We start from the raw sequence: 20923 nt of genomic DNA on the forward strand, positions 1-20923 counted from the left end.
TTGTCTTGACAGCAAACGTCATAAATTGCTATAAAAAATATTTGCAAATAGTAAAGCGTTAAATTGAAAATTATTAAAATAAAAATAAAAAAATCATACATTAATTTGACTGGAAAATCGTCCTTGAAAAAGGATATCTCCAATTTTGAAAAAATTTTCATAAATATGAGCCATTTCATGATTAAATACATATATAACTTTTATAATGGTTTCATGGGGCTTTCTCGAGATGATTGAAATTTAGGGATATATTTGAAAAAATGTATTTACGTTTTTGTGTTTTTGCGTATTTCTATAACCAATTTTCCAATTTGTATAAACATAGTCTTATATTAAACCTTCAAAGTTTTTTATTTTAATATACATATTACTCAAGCACATTTTTTAAATATTTCAATTTTCAAATTTTTAGCATTTACTGTGAAACATTTTTACAACATAAATTTATTCAAAGTATTGGCCATTGCTAGCTATGACCTTTTCCTATCTTAGTGGCAAAAAATAGATTCCGCGCCAAAAGAACTGCTCATCTCTTAAGGTAAAGAACTAATCAAGGCAATTTCGGATACTCTCTACTGAAGTGAAGCGTATCCCAGAGAGAGCGTACTTCATCGATCAAAACAAACCCAATAAGCAATTTTACTGGAATACAAGTTGAAAGCAAGTGTAATTCAAGCCTTGAATTATAGTCAAGCAATTGAACTACAGTTGTATTACACTTTATTTCAATAGCATTCTCCAGTAAAAAGGAAACATAAATTCAAGCCATATGTTTTTTGTTTGAAAAGTATTTAATTTTTCAACTTTAAAACATAATTACATTTGCATTCAAGTCAAATTCCATCAAAATGTTCAAGTGCTTAAATTTTTGGGGCTTTGGTTCTTATTGGGAATAGTAGTCGAACGGCACAAGGTATGGACTATAAACCGGTTGAGGCAAAACATCGCAACCATTTCTTGTTTAATACTTTTTAATAGGTATTGCAACATTTGATCTAGTGTTGACATGAAATATTACTGTTTCATGTCTGGCTGCATATTATAGTTTTCTGTCCAGATTTCAGCAGCTCATAATAGCTAGCATGCTTTTGGTCCTACCAAATACAAGGAATTACCTTAACGCTATGGATATTTGGCTTTGGTATCGATTCGACTGATCGGCCGGACTTCACAAACGAACTCCTACGTTTCGGGTTATAGTAATGGAACAATATTTAATCGCAAGTAATGATTCGGAGCAAATATGTTTTTCTTTTATAGAGTTCAAGACATACAAAATCCTCCTTCAATGTCTCTCCACTTCAATTCGTATGTTACCCTTTTGGAAGAATCTTGCTGCTCACTAGCGTTTTGAAATTGCTGCCTGAGTAGCTCCCATCGATTTTGCAAGCTCTTGTTAAGTTTGACATTAGTCTTCATACAATAATGCTGCCAATTGGTCAACAAATTTTTTGACTGGCACTGGCGATATTTGTTTTCCGTGTTAAAATCACCACTTCTGAACCTGAAAATCACCACTTCTCTCGCATGTTGAAACAGATGGAGCACATTCACCATAAGATTTGGCGAGCAGTCGGATGTTTCAGCGACACTTTTTTTAAATTAAAGAAGTAAAATAAAACATTCAGCACATTTTTGGCCCAACATTTGACATTTTCGAAGCAAAAAAAAAAATTGTTGTTTACTTTTTTATTCTGTGCGAATATTCTGCTAAATTTGCAGAACGTTTTCGTTTTATGGTTTGCTAAGGTCCCTTTAAAAAACCCCACATATAAAATTAAGACTGGTGAAATCTGGAGAACGTGGTAGCCATGCAAAATCAGCATTTTTTTAATTATTCAGCAATCAAAAATCAAAAGTGAATCGCCATTGTTTCTTTCGCGGTATGAGCTGTAGCTCCATTTTGCTGGAACCATATGTCAGGATTATCGAGAACGATATAGCACCCCGTAGACAGTTTCGGGTTCCCCAATATCATCTTCGGTAAAATATGGACCAACAACTCTATCAGCCATAACTCCACGCCAAACCGTGCATCTGACAGAGTGTAATTGTCGCTGATGCACAGGTTTAGGATAGTGCAGACAGGTCGAGTAAAAGTTTTTCGTGGTTTATTCATAACTGAACCCTTGTTCTCAAAACGTGTTATAAAGCTTCTTATCATAATAACACTGAGAACTGTAGCAGTATTAAGATGTTGACGGTATTTTCTTTATGTAAAAATTAATCGTCCGGAAACATAATAAAATTGAAAAATTTGTACATGTTCTTGTATTGAGTATGATGATTTTATTAACTACAATAAGAAAGTTATAAGCTTTACAAATCAGTCACTCGAAGTTGTATTTATATTACTTATTTAAACTTCCCAAAGAATACCTTTCAATGTCGGTTATCCGGTCAATCAACAATTTCTGCTAAAAACAAAATGGTTTTAACAACGTCAGCTTTTTTATCTACAGACAGCCTTAAAATGAGTACACAGAAAAAACTATTTCTTAAAACGTTTCAATTCAAATATTTGTCACATATTGAACTGGTTTCAATTATTTCATAATTGAATCAAGTATTCATGTGCTAAAAAACAAAATTTTCTGATATTTTCTATTGAATTTTGAGTTTAGAATTTGATAATTTTGATATTTGAATATACAATTTTCGTTATTGGTTGAACTTTAAATACAAAAATTACTGAATAGATAATTTTCGTAATTGAAAACACATTTTTGATATTTTTTGTTTTTTCAATTACGAAAATTATCTATTCAATAATTTTTGTATTTAAAATTCAACCAATAACAAAAATTGTATATTCAAGTATCAAAATTATCAAATTTAAAACTCAAAATTCAATAGAAAATATAAAAAAATTTGGTTTTTGAGCACATGAATACTTGATTCAATTATGAAATAATTGAAGCCAATTCAATATGTGATAAATGTTTGAATTCAAATATAGTTTTTTCTGTGTAAACACCAAAAATTATTTGATTTTGTTTAAGATAATGAAAATCTTAAAATATATCCATCGAACTACTCAACACATCGGTTTGTTGGAGATAGGGCTGAATTATAGATTCCGTTCTGAAAAAAAAAAATTTAAGTTTGACTATAATGATTTTCATGATCTTAAAAAAAATCACTCAATTTTGAGGATGTGTGGATTAAAAAAAATTCTTTCTAAAAAACAATATTACAAAGACACAACTCGTGTCCCATAAAATGTATACGTAAATGTATTTCCAATTACGTACGTATATATTTTTAGTATATAGACCATTGTCCCCACAACCTTGATCAAATGGCATCAATATTAATATTTCCAATTGTCTATGTACATCTACACATTATTTTTATTGATACAAATCATTGGGGGATTTTTTTATTTTATTTTTAGATTTTCTATATTATTTTAGATTTATTTTATTTTACTACCATTCAAATAAACTACAAATTTGATGAATTTGCATATTTTGCATACACATTTATATGCTGTTACTTTTTATTTGGTTTAGTTAGCAGATAACAGAATATTTTTGTTATATTTTATTTACTGTAATTCAAAGCAAGACAATTTGAAAAATATTTGTAGCAAAAGTTTTTTGTTTTTTTTTTATTTTTTTGGCATTTTCCCTTTAGCAAAATGAAGAAAATAAACAAAGATGTTACACAAATGTCTGGCTGTTAGTAATAAAAGAGAACCACTAATTTGAAACTCCCGCGGGAGTTTTGATAAATTTATGAAGGAGGTTATGTTAGGAAAATTATTTAAATTTAACAAACTTTCAAAATTATAGCTTAAGGCGTGGCAAAACAAATATGGCTGCTTTTGAAACTAAAATTAAGTAACAAACCAAAACTCAGGAGATTTATAATTGTAATTACTTGTTTTAAAAATAAAGAAAGAATAAACAGAAATAAGTTTTATTTAAATAGCTGGAAGCTATCCGATAGGTAGCCTCACATTAGGCAATACATTTTATTAAATACATATTTCTTTGATGTTGGGGTTCTGTTTAAATTTTGGTAAAAAAAATTTAATAAATTGTTTTTTTTTAGTCAAAAACTATTTTTAATGTAATTTGCCAACCCTTTTAAAGCTGTTAACAACATGTCTCTTGATGTGTTCACTTAAAGTGATTGATTTATTAAGTGTTGTATTAATTGTTTCTTATGTTTTATTATCCTGCAATCCACAACACATTTAATGTCTCCTTTTAAGGCTTTTAAGTGTAGAGAAAACATGGTGACAAATGTCCTTGTGTCAATTATGTTTAAGACACATTAAGTATGAATTAATGTTGTTTTAATTTCGAAAATGAGATGTTAAATGATCATTTATTTTTGCAGATTTTTTAAGAAGACAAAGTGAAATGCATAAATTTACTTGAAATATAAACAGCAAGATACTGAAATTGAATGCCATTTTTCAAATTACTTTTACATATATTAGTTTTCAATATTATTTACCTATTTATTATGCCAAACGTTGGCATAAATTTTCTTTGCAATATCTTTTCTTAATACTTAATTTAAACTTTTCTTTCTTTGCAATTTTTTTATAGTTTCGCACTTATCTATTTTCTGCATAATCAAATGTCAATTGACAATTTAAATTCATTTATTTCTATTAAAGTTTTTAGGCGCATTTGCAATATGAAAACCATAAGGCATAAAGTATGAGGCTGGAAGATGTCATTCATCAAAAGTTTTTCAATAAAACTTTTATCGGCCAAGTTTTTTTTTGCTTTTTTTCTGCACAAACATAGTTTTTTATTTTCCTACATATGGTGTAGAAAACTTGAGCTCAATAAAGCAAACCGTATGGCTCTAAAGATTTTTCTTGTATAAAAAGAGAAATATGTTAAATGTTTGCTAAACGAATATATCTAGATTATACAGGACAACAAATATTGGAAACTATTTTGGTGCCGAGATACTAATAACACTAATAATGTTTTTTTAAATTTGTGTTCCTACATACAGCACTGTCATATATAAATACACATAGATTGGAAACTCCTCTGTAAAAGACCTAGCTCAGTTAACAAAACCCTAAGTGGTGAGAATGTATTAGTTAAAAAAAACTATGTGAAAAAAAAGCACACTCGTAGGTGTGATTTTTTGAGTAATTTTTTGGTTGAATTTTTTTCTAGTTTCCGCTCTATATTCAAGAATTGACAGTTGCCAAAAAAAATAGTATGAATCCACAACAACATAAACTACAATTTTCAATATGTAACTAATGTGATATATAGGTGCAACTCCTTCCAAGCCACAACCATTTTGAAATTTTTTTGTTTGTTTTCTATTGCCATATTACTGAAATCAGCTGATTCATATCTATAGATCTACCTTCATTTTTCAATATTGGCTGTCAGTTTTTTCGGATGAACATGACAGAGATTTTGAAGTGTTAACAATACCTTCACTTTATTCTCAAGATGCCTTAGGTGAGTTGATAAGAGACCTTGACCTGTCGAAAAAGAGATCTGAGCTGCTAGCATCTAAACTCAAAAAAAAAAAACAAGTAAGAAAGTGTAGTCGGTCGGTCAATACCCTACACTAAGTAAAAGAGCAAACACATTTTTTCTTTTAAAATTTCAATAATAATTTATATTTTTGAGTGATTTTCGGTTGGGCCTTATATGGAGGCTATGACCAATTATGGACCGATCACCATGAAATTAGGTCGTGTTATTTATGTCTATACTAAAGTTAACTATGTTGAATTTTGTGTGCATACCAACTGATTTAAGCCAGTTTCAATAGGCTTGGGCCGAAAAAATAATATGTACCAAATTTTTTCGAAATATCTCCAAAATTGCGACCTGTACTCTGCGCACAAGGTTTACATGGACAGCCAGCCAGACGGACATCGTTTAATTGGTTCAGAAAGTGATTCTAAGTCGATCGGTATACTATAAGGTGGGTGTTAGATTAATATTTTTGGGCGTTACAAACATCTGCACAAACGCATTATACCCTCCCCACTATGGTGGTGTAGGGTATAAATATCTATTAACTCAAAGTAAGAAAGTCTCATTTTATCGCAGTCGCGAAAAAAAGTTCATACATTTTTTTAGTTGTTAAATGGCATGGAATGAATAAAACGAAAATTACATATCCTAATGGTGTAAGTTTTTTCGAAGGAACATGACAGCAATTATTAAGCATTAACGTCTTCACTCTTTATACAAGATACCTTAAGTTATCGGATAATTTTCGAAAGCGAGATCTGAGGTACAAGCTTCTATACTCAGAGAAAAAATCTTTTCACGCAAGTACATCAATATTTTCGAGGTAGTTGTGAATGTTTACTTTAACCATTTCAACATTTTTACAAGTTTTTTAACAATATTATAGTCACAGTAACTATTTATATGTTGTGGTAACTATAATATGGTTAATTTACGATTCACATGATTATATCAATCATATATATGGTTACAGTAAACAGTTTGTGACAACAGTTTGTGACAACCATTGTTATGAGGAAGGACTAACCATATTATGATGCTCTCGGCCTATGGATATCATAAATACTTGTTTACTGTAGCCATATATATGATTGATATAATGTGAATCGTAAATTAACCATATTATAGTTACCACAATCATATAAATAGTTACTGTGACTATAATATTGTTAAAAAACTTGTAAAAATATTGAAATGGTTAAAGTAAACATTCACAACTACCTCGAAAATATTGATGTATGTTTGATTAATGTTTTACACAACTTAAGATTCTCGCCTGTAAATCCTGGTATATCTTAGGTAATGATTACTGCCAGTATTCATAATCGTGTGTGGACTAATGTCGTCTCAAACAGGAAATTGAAATTGCTCAGAGAAAATGGAGTTGAATCGGCCATACACTAAAAAGAATGAACAATGAAAAAACTTGATGAAGGAAGGTTCGAGTTTATTCCTTCTGCACGCAGAGAAAAAATATAGTTGTACATATTTACCTTAACCATTTCAACATTTGTAAATGTTTATTGTGATTATGATATAATTGTGTTAACCATAATACAATCATATATATGATTGCCACAATCATGTTAATGGCAACATAAACATATTCTGGATGACGGTAACCAGAATATAAATAATTACAATGGCCGTAATATTGTTAAAAAAATTGCAAAAAATTTGAAATGGTTATGGTAAATGTAAAGGTTTAAAAATATATTTGTACATATATATATGTAAACCTTCACCATGAGTGGCAAGGGTATATGTATGTACATATATAAGTTTTTCATTCCGTTTGTAATTTCTACATTTTTCATTTGCGATAAAGTATATATATTCTGGATCATTATATCCGTCTGTCTGTATGTTGAAATCAACTGCTTGTAGCCCCAAAATAATTTACATATATGATTCATACATCAATATATCGGTAGTTCTTCCGGCTATTTAAAATCGAGATAATCGGCACTCAAATGGCTGATATATAAGGAAAAAATCAGGACAACCTGTAATTTTGACCTATTTTATATCTATATCAGGATTACAAGTCATTAATATGACAATATAGATATCCAGTAATAGATATTTCAAAGACCTTTGCGTATATAAGGCCAAAGTAAGTTGGACCTACAATTGGTCAAAATTTTTTCAACAAAGAAATTTTTTTTGTTCACAAGTAAATTAAACAAAAATTTTATTTAAAATTAAAAAAAATATATTTCCAATAAATTTTTTTTCGCTAATAAATTAAAAAGAACTTTTAGCTTTTGATTACCTAAAAATAATTAAAATTTTTATTTTAAAGTATCATTTATATTCCATCTCTTACTTGTTTTTCTGGGTGAGGTTCAAATTGCAACTTTTGATAACATATTGTTCCAAATGAAAGTATTTTATTGCCGGACAACAACTGATTTTAGAACATCTTCACGGAATTCATGCTGGAGGAGCAAACAGAATTTACTTCGGAAGATCTGCGTATCAAGTTTGTCAAATATGACGCTTAAACCGCGACCGACAAATAAAAAAAAAATCATCCTATATCTCAAAACTTAAGTAGTCATCTTCACATTTAGTGATAGTGATAGGAAAATCAAAAAATCCATGTGGCAAATATTATCTTTATTGCTTCTGTTTGCTTTAATTTTCCTTATAGATCATGTATTTATTATCCAAATATATTGCTCTTACATATTTATTACCAAAACCATCTGTGTTCTTTATTACAGCTTTTGCATTTAAATGCGATAATTTTTTCCAAATTTTAAACTTTTCAATTTGCCATAAATAATTTTTAAGCCACCATTAAATCCATTTAATTTGGTTAATAAAAAATAAAATATTTATTAACTAAAGTTTAATATGAATTATGTGAGGTCCCTTTTTTAGGAAAACAGAAAAACAAACAAATAAATAAGACCATCAACTTTTGCTGCTGTTAAATGTGTAAAACATTTCAGTTTTAAAGCAAATTTTCCTTAGAAATATGCTTTTTTAAAACTCTTCACTAAAAACCAACATAAAACAAGAAACTTTCATATTGTTTTTTTTTAAATTTTTTTCGCTGGATTTTATGGCCCAACATTAGTAAAGTGAAGGAAACATTTATTTAAAAAGGAGAGGGGGCAAGGAAATTTCACTTTTTAGCCACTGCTAACCAAACTTGTTGTACAATATTGTTTACGAGAGCCAGCAGAAAAACTAAAAGAAACATAAGTCAAACCATTATTGTCAGTATAATCGTCATTATTACAGTGGCACCATCATCATCCTCAGCACCGCCAGCATTTCCCACATCACAGTCAAAACGACCTCTTCACACACACATCACACAGCCACTGTTTGGTTATAACAAGGCCGTTAAGTGCCAGTTGGGGCAAAAACGTTAGCATCTGATTTTTGTGTTCAGTATTTGTTTGTATAGAGTTGTATTTCGTTCTGCTATTGTAGTTGTTTTGTTTTCTCAAAGATGTGAAATGAAATAAACATGGAATGAATGACTGACTGAGTGAATGAGTGAATGAGTGAATATATAAATGAATATATATATGTATGAAATGTATAAAATGTCCTTAAGGTCTTACAAAACAATGCAATAAACGGCTATAAAACTTAATGTCTCTATGATGTTTTTGCTGTTGTGCTTTTTGTTCGTTCTTTGTGAGTCTTAAAGCTGCCCTCCAACAAAACAATTTCGAAGATTAAAGTTGCCAAAAATAAAACAAATATATTTAATATGTCTTTGCCAAGGAATTTAATAAAAATACAATTTCTATTTGCTTTGCTTACAATGAAAAATATTATTGGTTTCCGTTGGATGTTTAAAGATTAAAAACTAAATTGCGCTTATTCGGTAAAAAGCTTATTTCAATATTAATAAAAGCTGAGGGAAAAATAAAATTAAAATTAAACAGGCCAACAAAATCGAAAAAACTTTAGTGGCTTTTTAAACCACTATACAATTTTGATATATTGTGGTTCCAATACAAATATGGTCCAAATTTAAATTCTATGAAGAGGTTTTTTTAAACAATTTTAAGTAAAATTATGAACTTTTTTAGACGTTTCTCCACATAATTAACGATAACTCAAAAAGGATTAGTCCGATAGTATTAAAAACTCACGAATTATCGGATATGGCATTGTTCAGGTTTGTTGCTTCAACATATGTATAATAGGAACAAAATCAGATAACGATCATAAAAATCTAAGGATTCTTTTTGAATTTATTCACAATTAAGTCAATTCGCTCATTTTAAGTCTCTGCGAGTTGTTAAGTTTTCCCTAGTTAATTTGCCACGTAAAGCACAAAAGGTAGAATATTATGCACCAATATATAGGGGATTTTGTCTACTTTTCAAATATACATAAAGCTTCTGACAATTAAAAAATTCATGAAAATTCATTAAAAAATATGACGAAAAATGCTTTTTATTGAGTTTTTTTTTACTCAGGAATCCCGCAATTCCCATAAGAGTGTAGAAAATCGCAAAAATTTGATTTTTTCGTTTTTTTAACTATAATATCCATATCAGGGGCGAGGTTATCGGAACCCTTTACAAAGTAATTAGGAATATATTTGGCCATCTGAAATAGGTAACTATTAGGGTATTCAATCGATTAACCGTTAATCGGTTAACCGATTAATTTTGGACGGTTAACTGTTCGAATAATTTGAAATTGCGATTTTCAAATAACAAATTAACCGACTAATTTGTGTCGATTAACCGAAATTCCTTTTTTTGCACTTTAAAAAATGTGTTTGTATTTATCTTTCTGTTTCAATTCAAATACAAATTTCAAATTAAAATTAGATATTTTTTGAACATGATTTACATGTATGTATTTGAAACTCTGTTTGTATTTACATGTATAGACGAAGCTTTTTTTTGAAATGGGTGTTCTATCATAACTAAACAAAACTATTAAACTAATCAAAATCTAAAGCAATCCAAAAAGGAATATTCTTTATCATGCTTTTGATTTCTCCAACATATACAATCAGCGAGAAAGTTGTTTTCCAAAAAATTTATTAAATCTAAAAAAAAATCGTTTAAATTGTATTATTTATATAAAGGATTATTTCAGAAGATCTCACTAAAACCCTAAAAAACTCACACATCGCTCATTTGCTGCAACAACATCATAATTCAAAAAAAGTCGTTTCGAGAAAAACGTCTTTGAATATTTTATGACATTTTACTATTTCTTAAAAAAAATTTCAACAAATCATGCGATTTCAAAAATATAAATAGTAGATGTTAATATCTTTCTAATCTGTATTTAACCCAATTTTTTACTTATCAAATATACATGAAAACATGAAATTTACAGCCTGGCCCACGATGTCGAATGAAAAATGAGTCGACACTATTTGTATGAAAAACACTCAGTTTTTAAAATTCTTTCGAATAGTTTTCGTACAAAATTGTTCGAATAATTTTTCCTTCGACATCTTGGGCCAGGCGGTTAATTTTGATGTTTACAACAAAAAAACACTCTCACACAAAAAATAATTGACTTTTTTGAAAACTGATAAAACTATATGAAAGATTATAGAACAGCGCATATTTTGTATTACTCAGTTCAATAAACACGGATTTTGAGTAATGATGTTGTTGCAGCAAATAGGCGATATCTTCACAAAAATGATCTCAAATACCTTATTTGCTGTTTTTTATGTTTTTGTACAAAAAATTCGTTGTTGTATTTTCAATTTAAAATGAAAATAGAATTATTCGGTTAATCGAATAATTTTAAATAAACTGACTATTAACCGAATAAATCTAAACCTCGATTAATTATTTGATCGATTAACCGATTAAACCAGAAACCCTAGTAACTATATTTTGACATCGACTATGCGATTTGAGATATTTTGCTCTAAATTTGAATTTTACATAAAAAATTTTCAAATTTTTTATTATTTAGAATATTTTATGTGAAGTTAGCTTTTTAAAAAATATAAATTCCTTATACATCTTCTCAGAAATTTGTAAGATAACTTAAAAAGAAGTAAGGTACCTTTTTTCCAAAAAACAAGCGAAAAATCGAAATTTTTTAAATTAAAATAAAAATAACTTTGAAGTAGGTCATGTTTTTTAAACAATTCTTTTTCCATTTGATATTTGTTCCACTAAAATAAAAATGGAGAAAATCGGAATATATCTCGACTCGCTATATCAAAAAACTGGAGTCGAGTGGGAAAAAATTTTGAAAATTTAATTTTAAAATGCGAATATCTCCTAAGCTATAAGAGACAAGTGATAGCTACGACGAGGATTTTTATAGTGCTCGACGAGATTCTTTATATGTAATTTCTTGGAAATCGAAACTCAAACGAAGAAATAGGATCGTTTTAAAAATATAACATACCAGAGGTGTCCTACCTTGGCGACCTCTGGCCACGCCCCTGTAGGGCTCATGAGGTCCAAACCCAAAATTTAAACTCGACAAGCTGTGCATGTCAAATTTCATTCAAATCGACAAAGCATTTAGACATATTTATTTTCCTCTATTTTTGATTTCTATACCACTGCGCGTCAGACAAAGTAAAGCTCAAAATAGATTATGTTGGAAAAAAAATAAAAAATTATTTAAAAACCTGTGTATCATTCAAAAAGTCACGGACTTTCTTTGTATATACTATATACTTTTTGGTTTTAAGATCAATATTTCGATAAGATGCAAACTGAATGACAAACTCAATATACGTGAGGAATAACAATATATTATTTCTTTAATACAGTGCAAAAATGTATATTAACAAATACATTTCATCTATTTGATATCTTCATAGAGGATAGAGGTCTATCCTCTTTTCATTATTTTTAAATATGTATGAAAATGTTCAGAAGTTTTTAGATGACTGAGAATGATCAAAAATTTCCAATATAAGAGCCACCAAAAAACACATAAATATTACAAAATTCCGTTTAGGCGTATGAGTAATTTCGAATGAAATTAATAATAACATGAAATAAATAAGTATAAGAGCCAGTTTTTGACTTCGTATTTAAATATGAATTATATTTAAGTTCTATTTAAATACGAAAATGAGTTTCTCAGTGCTTTTTTAAATGATACTTAAATGGCCAACGTTGGCCATTTAAATTCTATTTAAGTTTCATAAACTACCATATGTTTTTGACAGCTGACTTTTGTTGTTTAGTTTTTTTTTCGAATCTATTGTAGTGAAAAAAAACAAACAGCAGCGCGCTGCAGCGTTTTGCTAAAAAAAAAAGCGTCTTGCAAAAACTACAATTCCGATGCGGGGCAATTGGAGCTTCTTTTGTGCATTTTCCTACCAATATTTTTATTGTTTAATAAACTTTCATTTCTTATTGGGCAAAATGTAACAATTTTTGTTTTGGTTGAACAGCTGTTTTAAGCAAAACTATCGATAATTTTTTGATATTTAGTAGTGCTGCCATACTTTTATCTTATTTAAATAAGACAAATTATGTAGCACTGAAAAACTCAAACTGTATTTAAATACAACTTAATTTTAAGTAAAAATTAAGTAAATGCGTATTTAAATAACAAGTCAAAAACTGGGCATAAGTCTTATAGTTTAAATAGAATACAAATACATATTTCATTACTACTGTGATAATTTAACTCCCCACTGTGCGAAAACATTACAAAACTCATAAAAAATATATATAACTGCAAACAATAAATCATTTCCAGAAAACAGGAACATTTAGCCAATAAATATTTAATTTATTTAGTGAACCATTACAAATAATAATAAAAACAAATAAATTTATTTTTAGTATTAATTTTTTCCCCATTTCTCTTACAGATTCCGAACTAGAAGAATTTGAAACACCGGCACGCTATCGACCCGATTCCCTTAGTGCTTTAAGTCGTTCCACCCGCTTTACAGAAGATGAAATCAAACGAATTTATCGTGGTTTTAAGGCTGAATGTCCAACGGGCGTTGTCAAGGAGGAGACATTTAAACTGATCTATTCACAGTTTTTTCCACAGGGAGGTTCGTGCGGTACAGTATATTTTGTTTTGTTAACATTTTGCTAATGAACACTAGTTACTAATGCCTGCCAAAAAAAAAACAATTCTATTGTGTATTTTTTTCCTGTTTTCTTTGTTGCCTTCATTTCTATTAAAGCTGTTTTAGTGTGTGTGTAAATGTAAATTTGAAAAATAACGCTTTTCTGTATTATTTATGGCTTTAAATAGTTTAACATATTATATTATTTAAATTAGTATTATTCATTCATACTTACACTATGTTCTTAATTTAATAAACAAAAGTTCACTGAGAGAAAAGTTGTTATAAAATAATCGATATTTAAGTTTTCAAGCATTAAAATTTGGTTTTGAATAATAAGCTAAATTATTTCCTAAATAGTAAATTTTTACATGTTTTTTAACAATATTATGTTCACTGTAACTGTTTATATTATTGCTTTAACAATAATATGTTAAAGTTACCTTCCACCTGATTATTACAATCTATATATGATTGTAGTAATTAAGAACATGCTTGGAGCAACAATTGTTGTATTATGTTGTTCTCGGATTGATATAATAATTCATCATGGACATGATTGCCGTAAACATATATTTATTTACTAAAATCTTACATACGATTGCTACAATCATGTGAGTAGAACCTTTAACATACTATAATTGCTCTAATCATATTGATAATTACAGTGAACATAATATTGTTACATAACGATAACTATTTTTTATACATTTTTTCTGGTTGTGCCTTAAAACGTTTCTCAGTGTACTTATTAGTATCATTTCCTAGAATAAAATATGTATTTTAAATAAGTATTTATGTTTTATTATGTCTATTAAGCAAAACAAAACACTACAAACTAAATTTATAATCCTGCTTACAAGTTAAACTAAATTTAGGGTGGCAAAATAAGTTCTCCATAAGAAAACTAATACATATAATAAACTTTGAAAAAATCATTATTAGAAAAAAAATCTTTAATATTGAAAAACAAATTATCTATGTCTCTGTATCATAAATCAAAATATAAAATTGTTTATTTATAAATCTTTATTGGTAAATAAATATAAAAGATGAATACTAAGTCATATGTACAAATCTTTGTAACTTCATTGCAAAAGACAATTTTGTATGAATCAAAGAATAAACAAAATTACTTATAAATAAGTCTAAGAAATTCTTTAGAAAAAGCTATAGATTACTTATTTGGAAATTTATTAATGTGTTATTTTTTCTATACAGTATGAATGTATGTAGTACTGCTATCATCTATCAATAATAATAAATTATATAAATGATTTTAATATAAAAAAAAATCCAGACATTGGATGTCATGTATGTATAAATTTGTTTACACAGACTCTTCGTTCCCAGTTGGCGTATTTTTCAATATATATTTCTTTTAATATTCAGTTTGGACATAGCAAAATATGTCAAATGAAATTGTCTGGAGAAAAAATTACAAACATTTTTTTCTAGTAAGATCTTTAAGAAAACAAAAAATGCTATCATTGAGTCTGTGAAGATTAATAGATTTAAGTAAACTTAAAACATTTTTTTCTTAACACAAAATTTAAAATTTTTCAGCAAATATACTATTTGACTTTAGTAGTTTTATTCATCCCAAGAATAAGTAGCTAAGAAAATAAAAAAAAACTGCCTTGTGTGGGAATTGAACCGGCATGCTCTATTGTAGTTTGTGTTCGAAAGTATTGATGGTGTTGAGCCAGTAATTCTCGTTTTTCAGTCAAACACATTTAAAAGCTGTACTAAATACAAAAGTTCATTACTTTTAAGTACTTACTCTACTAAATAAAATAATGAGCAGGGTAACGACCAGTCATTACAAAGTAATGAATGTGGTAACTAGTTAACAAAATTACCAAAACTCACAAAATGTTTGCTGATATTTTTAATAGGAAGGTACTTATCTAAGATTTCACAATGAAATTTCCTACATAGGCAGACAGATAAATATTGTTACATTTTAACCTTTTCAAAACATTGGTTTATTTCCTTTAAATAAACCGGATACTTTTGATTGCAAATAAAAGCCGTTTAGTAGTTTAAAAATTGTAACAACTCTTTATTTATTTAAAATGTACAACAACAGAATTAAATAGTCACTCAATGTTTTTATACCCTACACCACCATAGTGGGGAGGGTATTATGCGTTTGTGCAGATGTTTGTAACGCCCAAAAATATTAGTTAACACCCACCTTAAAGTATACCGATCGACTTAGAATCACTTTCTGAGTCGATTAAACGATGTCCGTCCGTCCGTCCGTCCGTCTGGTTGACTGGCTGTCCATGTAAACCTTGTGCGCAGAGTACAGGTCGCAATTTTGAAGGTATTTCGATCAAATTTGGTACATATTACTTTTTTGGCCCAAGGACCAAGCCTATTGAAACTGTCTGAAATCGGTCCATTATTTCACCTGGCCCCCATATAAATGTCCCCTCGAAATTGGACTTTATCGGTCATAAATGTTTAATTTATCTATGTATCTACACAAATTTCGCTCCAAATAATTATATATTTTTATATATACAAAATTCATGTCACCAAATTTTGTTACGATCGGTCCATTAGTCATTAGTCATAGCTCCCATATAGACCCGCTTTCGAAAATCACTTTGACGTGCATAAATCGCTTAAAAATGTTGGTATACACACAAAATTCAACATAGTTAACTTTAATATAGACATAAATCACACGACCTAATTTTATGGTGATCGGTCCATAATTGGTCATAGCTCCCATATAAGGCCCACTTCCGAAAATCACTCAAAAATATAAATTATTGATATTTTAAAAGAAAAATATTTTTACTCATTTACTTGGTGTAGGGTATTATATGGTCGGGCTTGACCATATACTACCCTACACCAATACTTTCTTTCTTGTTTTTATACACGTTTATAAATTCGCAGAAATACAAACACACTTTATAATGTACACGAATTAACTGGAAAAACACAGCACACTCAGTTGATGTTTATTCAAAAAGCGTATCTGATCAAACTCACTAACGACTGCAACCTCTGCCACTATTTATAACACTGCCATCTTCACTCTAGGTTTCTCTTTAACTGTCTAGAGATTTCTAATACATACGCCATCTGTGGTGTACTTTCTATAATGTTCTTTAACTGAATATTCGAATATACGGTCGCAGCAAACTGCGTTGCCAACTTATGATCAATGGTCAACTTAAAGCTTTAATGTTAATTAATGCCCACAAATATGTTACAGTTTGCTATTATAGCACTTTTATTTGAAAGCATTATGCTACTTTTAAATCAGCCGTTAAAATCGTTATATTTGAATTCAAGTACAATTTCGTAACAATATTAAAACATTTTGAAGAAAGACAACGAAACCCAAATTTAGTCCGAGATTGTTAATAGGCAACCAGGACACATTCAAACTTGGGTATATAAAACCGTATTTCGTTGGGAATTTTCTGCTATGGAGTTTTAGAAAAAAAATGCTGGATGGACTTCTGAAGGACCTTTTTAAAAATTGATCAAATTTTTTTTACATACACTTGATATTTACTTGATATTTTTTCTTGTGATCTAAACGAACATTTTTCAAACAAAAGAATTAATTTTAGAGAAAGTACAATTGTCTCATATATTTAAAAATACAAGAGTGGATTAAAAAGTGGCAGGTTTTTGGATAAAAAATTATTTTCTAACATAGTGTCCTTGGAGCTCTATACATTTTGTCCATTTTGTCCAACATTTTTTATCCCTTTATTTCCGCCTAGACATTCAGGTTTGGAAACAATAAATGGTCACTGGGGGCTAAATCTGGAGATTATCATAATTGATCATTCAAAATTGAAATCACTGAGGCATGTGAGATGGTGCAGAGTTCCCATATTAATTATCAAGCTTCGGCTTGGTTTGTGTGATGTTTTTTTCCGCAAAAAGTAATGCTTAATGATCAGAAGAAATTCACTTTTTTCCAGTTTCTCCCCAAGTTACGAGGTAGTCTGCTATCAATGACTGTCAAACACAAACTACAAGACGCCGCTTGTGTAAAATTTGACCGGAGTGATCTGACATATGCCTGTTAACAGAAGTAGTGTTGCCATTTCATTTAAGAGGTTGGTAAATGAATAATATAAATCTAAAAAATCTAAAACTGTTGCCCGTTTTCGAATCCCAACTTTGAGAATTTAAAACACTAAAAAGGCTACGGTGATTTCAAGGAAATATGCAACAATTTTCATTTAATTATTTCCATTGTAACTATTAAAAAAACTATTTTTTGTGAGAAGATCAGAAATTGGAAAAAATAAAATGTTTCCTTTTTCAAGTAGAGTTAAAGCTGTTCATTCCGCATAGTTCCGCTGTAAAACTATATTTGGGTTAATCTGTCAAGTGTTCACTTTAAGGTAAATCAAAAACATCTTGCGCATTTTTGCGACCGCCATACATTTTTTGCACTTTTCCAGTATGACCTACACAAAGAAAAAATAAAATATTTAGTTTTTTCAAGTAGAGTTAAAGCTGTTTATTCCGGATAGTTCCGGTGTAAAACTATATTTGAGTTAATCTTTCAAGTGTTCACTTCAAGGTAAATCAAAAACATCTTGCGCCATAAATTTTTTCACTTTTCCAGTATGAATTCTACTTTTTCACGAAAGAAAATTTTTGAAGAACGGGTAAAAATCCCAAAATACATAGCGAAAAAAAGTTGGTTTTTTATAATCGTTTATATATTTGAACTCATTTTTTATATGATTCATAAGTGAGAAGTGAACCCAACGTGATTTATTAATTTTGTCCAGTTAGATTTGCGATCTACCACACTGTGCGTGGGCTAGGTTAAATCATATTGCCCTTTTTCAATACCACACAAACCTTATCACCTGAGAGTATTTGTGAAAAATTTCAGTCAGCTAGCTCCTGTAGTTTGGGCCCTATCGTGTTTTCAACAGACAGACCGAAGGACATACAGATGGACGGACATTGCTAGATCGTCTTAGAATCGTATAGAGACCCAACAACGATCATTTTTGAAACCGTAAGAATATTGCTTTGAAACTTTTTTTAAATGTGGTCTATGTGGCATCTGTAGTCAAAACTTCAACTCAAATACTTCCATGTAACTGCTATATGAAATTTTAAGTCAATGGGATCAGAAAGTTGGCAATAATAGATTTATTTCCACAATGATTTGATTCTTCCCTAGCCAGCAATTTGCAATTTCTGTGTAGACAGAGACTTTTTGCGAAATTTTCAAACTTTCGAATACAAATATTTTTTTCTTGATAATTCGAATAAAAATAAGTAAAAAAAAAAATTATTTAAAAATTGGATTTTAATAAACAACAAGAATTTCATTATCAAAAAGTTATAAGGGAATACAAAATAATTTTTTTTTTTTTAAGAATTAGTGTGCTGAATTCCCAATAATTGATAAATTCACTGAAATTTATTGTTGGGGGATAAGCTAGTTCCTATGCGCATTTCACTGGTTGCTTAGGCCAGATCATCAGGAAACCTATTCACAAAAGGCTTTAGAAAAACTAAAGATATTATACAAATAAAACACTAGAGTGAATGAGAATTACAGACACTCAAGCTTTATTTGTAAAAATATCAAAGCTTAAACAACAATAAACAGTGAGTTTATCTTTTCTTACATTCCCTACTACAATTTGTTGGTTTCTTTTCAACTCAAACTGTTTCTTTATTTTATCATACATTTTTAATGCAATATTTATAATTGTTTATAGAATTTCATTTATCAATTTTAAAACTCGTTAATAAAGTCGAAAGGCAAATTTATTTACTTATTTTGACGAAAGGTGATCAACTGTTTCTGTAACCTCTATAAATTTCCTAATTTTGGGACATTCATTAAAAAACTCTTTATATTTATTACCTAACAGTAATACAATTCATTAGAAATGTTTTGTTTAATTTTATTAAATTTATAATTAATGATTCGCTTAAAAATTACACACACCATTAGTTTTAAATATTTTCCCTTACTTTTTGGTAATTATTCAAACTATGAAATATTTAAAGAATTAAGTTCCAGATTTTTATCGATTATGTCTTTTATGATACTTTGACATAAAACAACTTTATCTGCAAAACTCAAACGAGGGTCATTTTCCTAAACTGTTTGAAATTATAACCTTTTGTTTAATCTTATTCTATAATCTTGGTCATAAATCATAAAGAAGCCATTTTTATAAAACAACAACAAAAATTACAAAAATATACAATATTTTTTTATCATTAAACCTTAGAAATTGCAGCCAAATTATATTAAATCTTTAGAAAACTGTTTGCCAAAAATATTTCTGCGTAATAATGTATACATCTCAAAATAACAGACTAATCAAATAATATTACAAGCGTAATACTAACAAATATATAGGACACATTAAAACGCACAGAAATACACATAATTAGATAACCAAAAATACTAACAAGAAACCAAAAAATACAAAAACATAAAAGTAGATTGCAAACATCCTTTACAAAATGGTGGCCTACACATATACCAGCAGTTCTGGGTAAGTGTCCATATATTGACTGTAATTGGGGGCACCACTACTTACAGAATTAGTTACGTGAATAGTTATTTTAACAGAAGCCAATTAACTCTTTACAACGAGTAAACTACGTATTAGCAGACGTTACTAAGAGACACTCGACTTTCCTTTAGACTACACCATAGATTACTTATAGACACTAAAGTGACAACTGACTTCTCGCTAGACTACCTGAGATCCATAGAGTAACCAATTAGCTTCTTTCTGTATTACAAAGTAGACATACGTTTCAAATAGCCCAAAATTATATATATTGAACTCAGCCAGTATACATTGGGAAACATTGACTTCTTTGGGAGTCAATACAGAACTGCTGGGATGTAATAAATATATGTATGTCCATTTCAGTTACATGTTGAATGGCTATTTCACTACACTAACAATAACATCAGTATCAGCATCCGAAAATAAATGTAATACTGTTACGAGTATAATACTTGTACTTACATAAAAACAATAACAATCTTAATACATGCTCTTAAGTACATTTTTAGCAATAAATTTTACTTAAAAACGTAAATGATTTTATGGCATTTCATGCATTAGAAAAACAAAACAAACCAATTATTTACGTCTGAAGAGTTCAAGAACAGCAGTTTCATACATTCTTGGAATTAAAACCCAAAATTAGAAAAACATATGATATGTAAACATCTACAGGCCAAATCAAAAATAGTCCTGATTTTCTTGGAATCTTTGAAAATAATATTTTCAAGTTTCGTCCTACTGTGCTGTGTATTTTATAAACTAAAGTTATTAGTTTACTTAATAATACTCGCAATAATGTGCTTTTTTAGCTCTTGCCAACAATGTACTCTAATATAGACTTATGTATTAGATATAAATACACATGTATG

General features: G+C 29.0%; 1 protein-coding gene across 1 annotated transcript in view; it reads left to right on the top strand.

Moving 5' to 3' along the window:
• The window catches only part of LOC135957686 (uncharacterized), an 88350-nt gene that overhangs the window by 33007 nt on the left and 34420 nt on the right, over window positions 1-20923 (top strand). Inside the window, 1 exon segment of the mRNA XM_065508472.1 lies at window positions 13288-13479. Coding sequence (XP_065364544.1) covers window positions 13288-13479 — 192 coding nt within the window.

Source organism: Calliphora vicina, chromosome 4 (assembly GCF_958450345.1).
Source record: "Calliphora vicina chromosome 4, idCalVici1.1, whole genome shotgun sequence".
Taxonomy (NCBI): Eukaryota; Metazoa; Arthropoda; class Insecta; order Diptera; family Calliphoridae; genus Calliphora; species Calliphora vicina.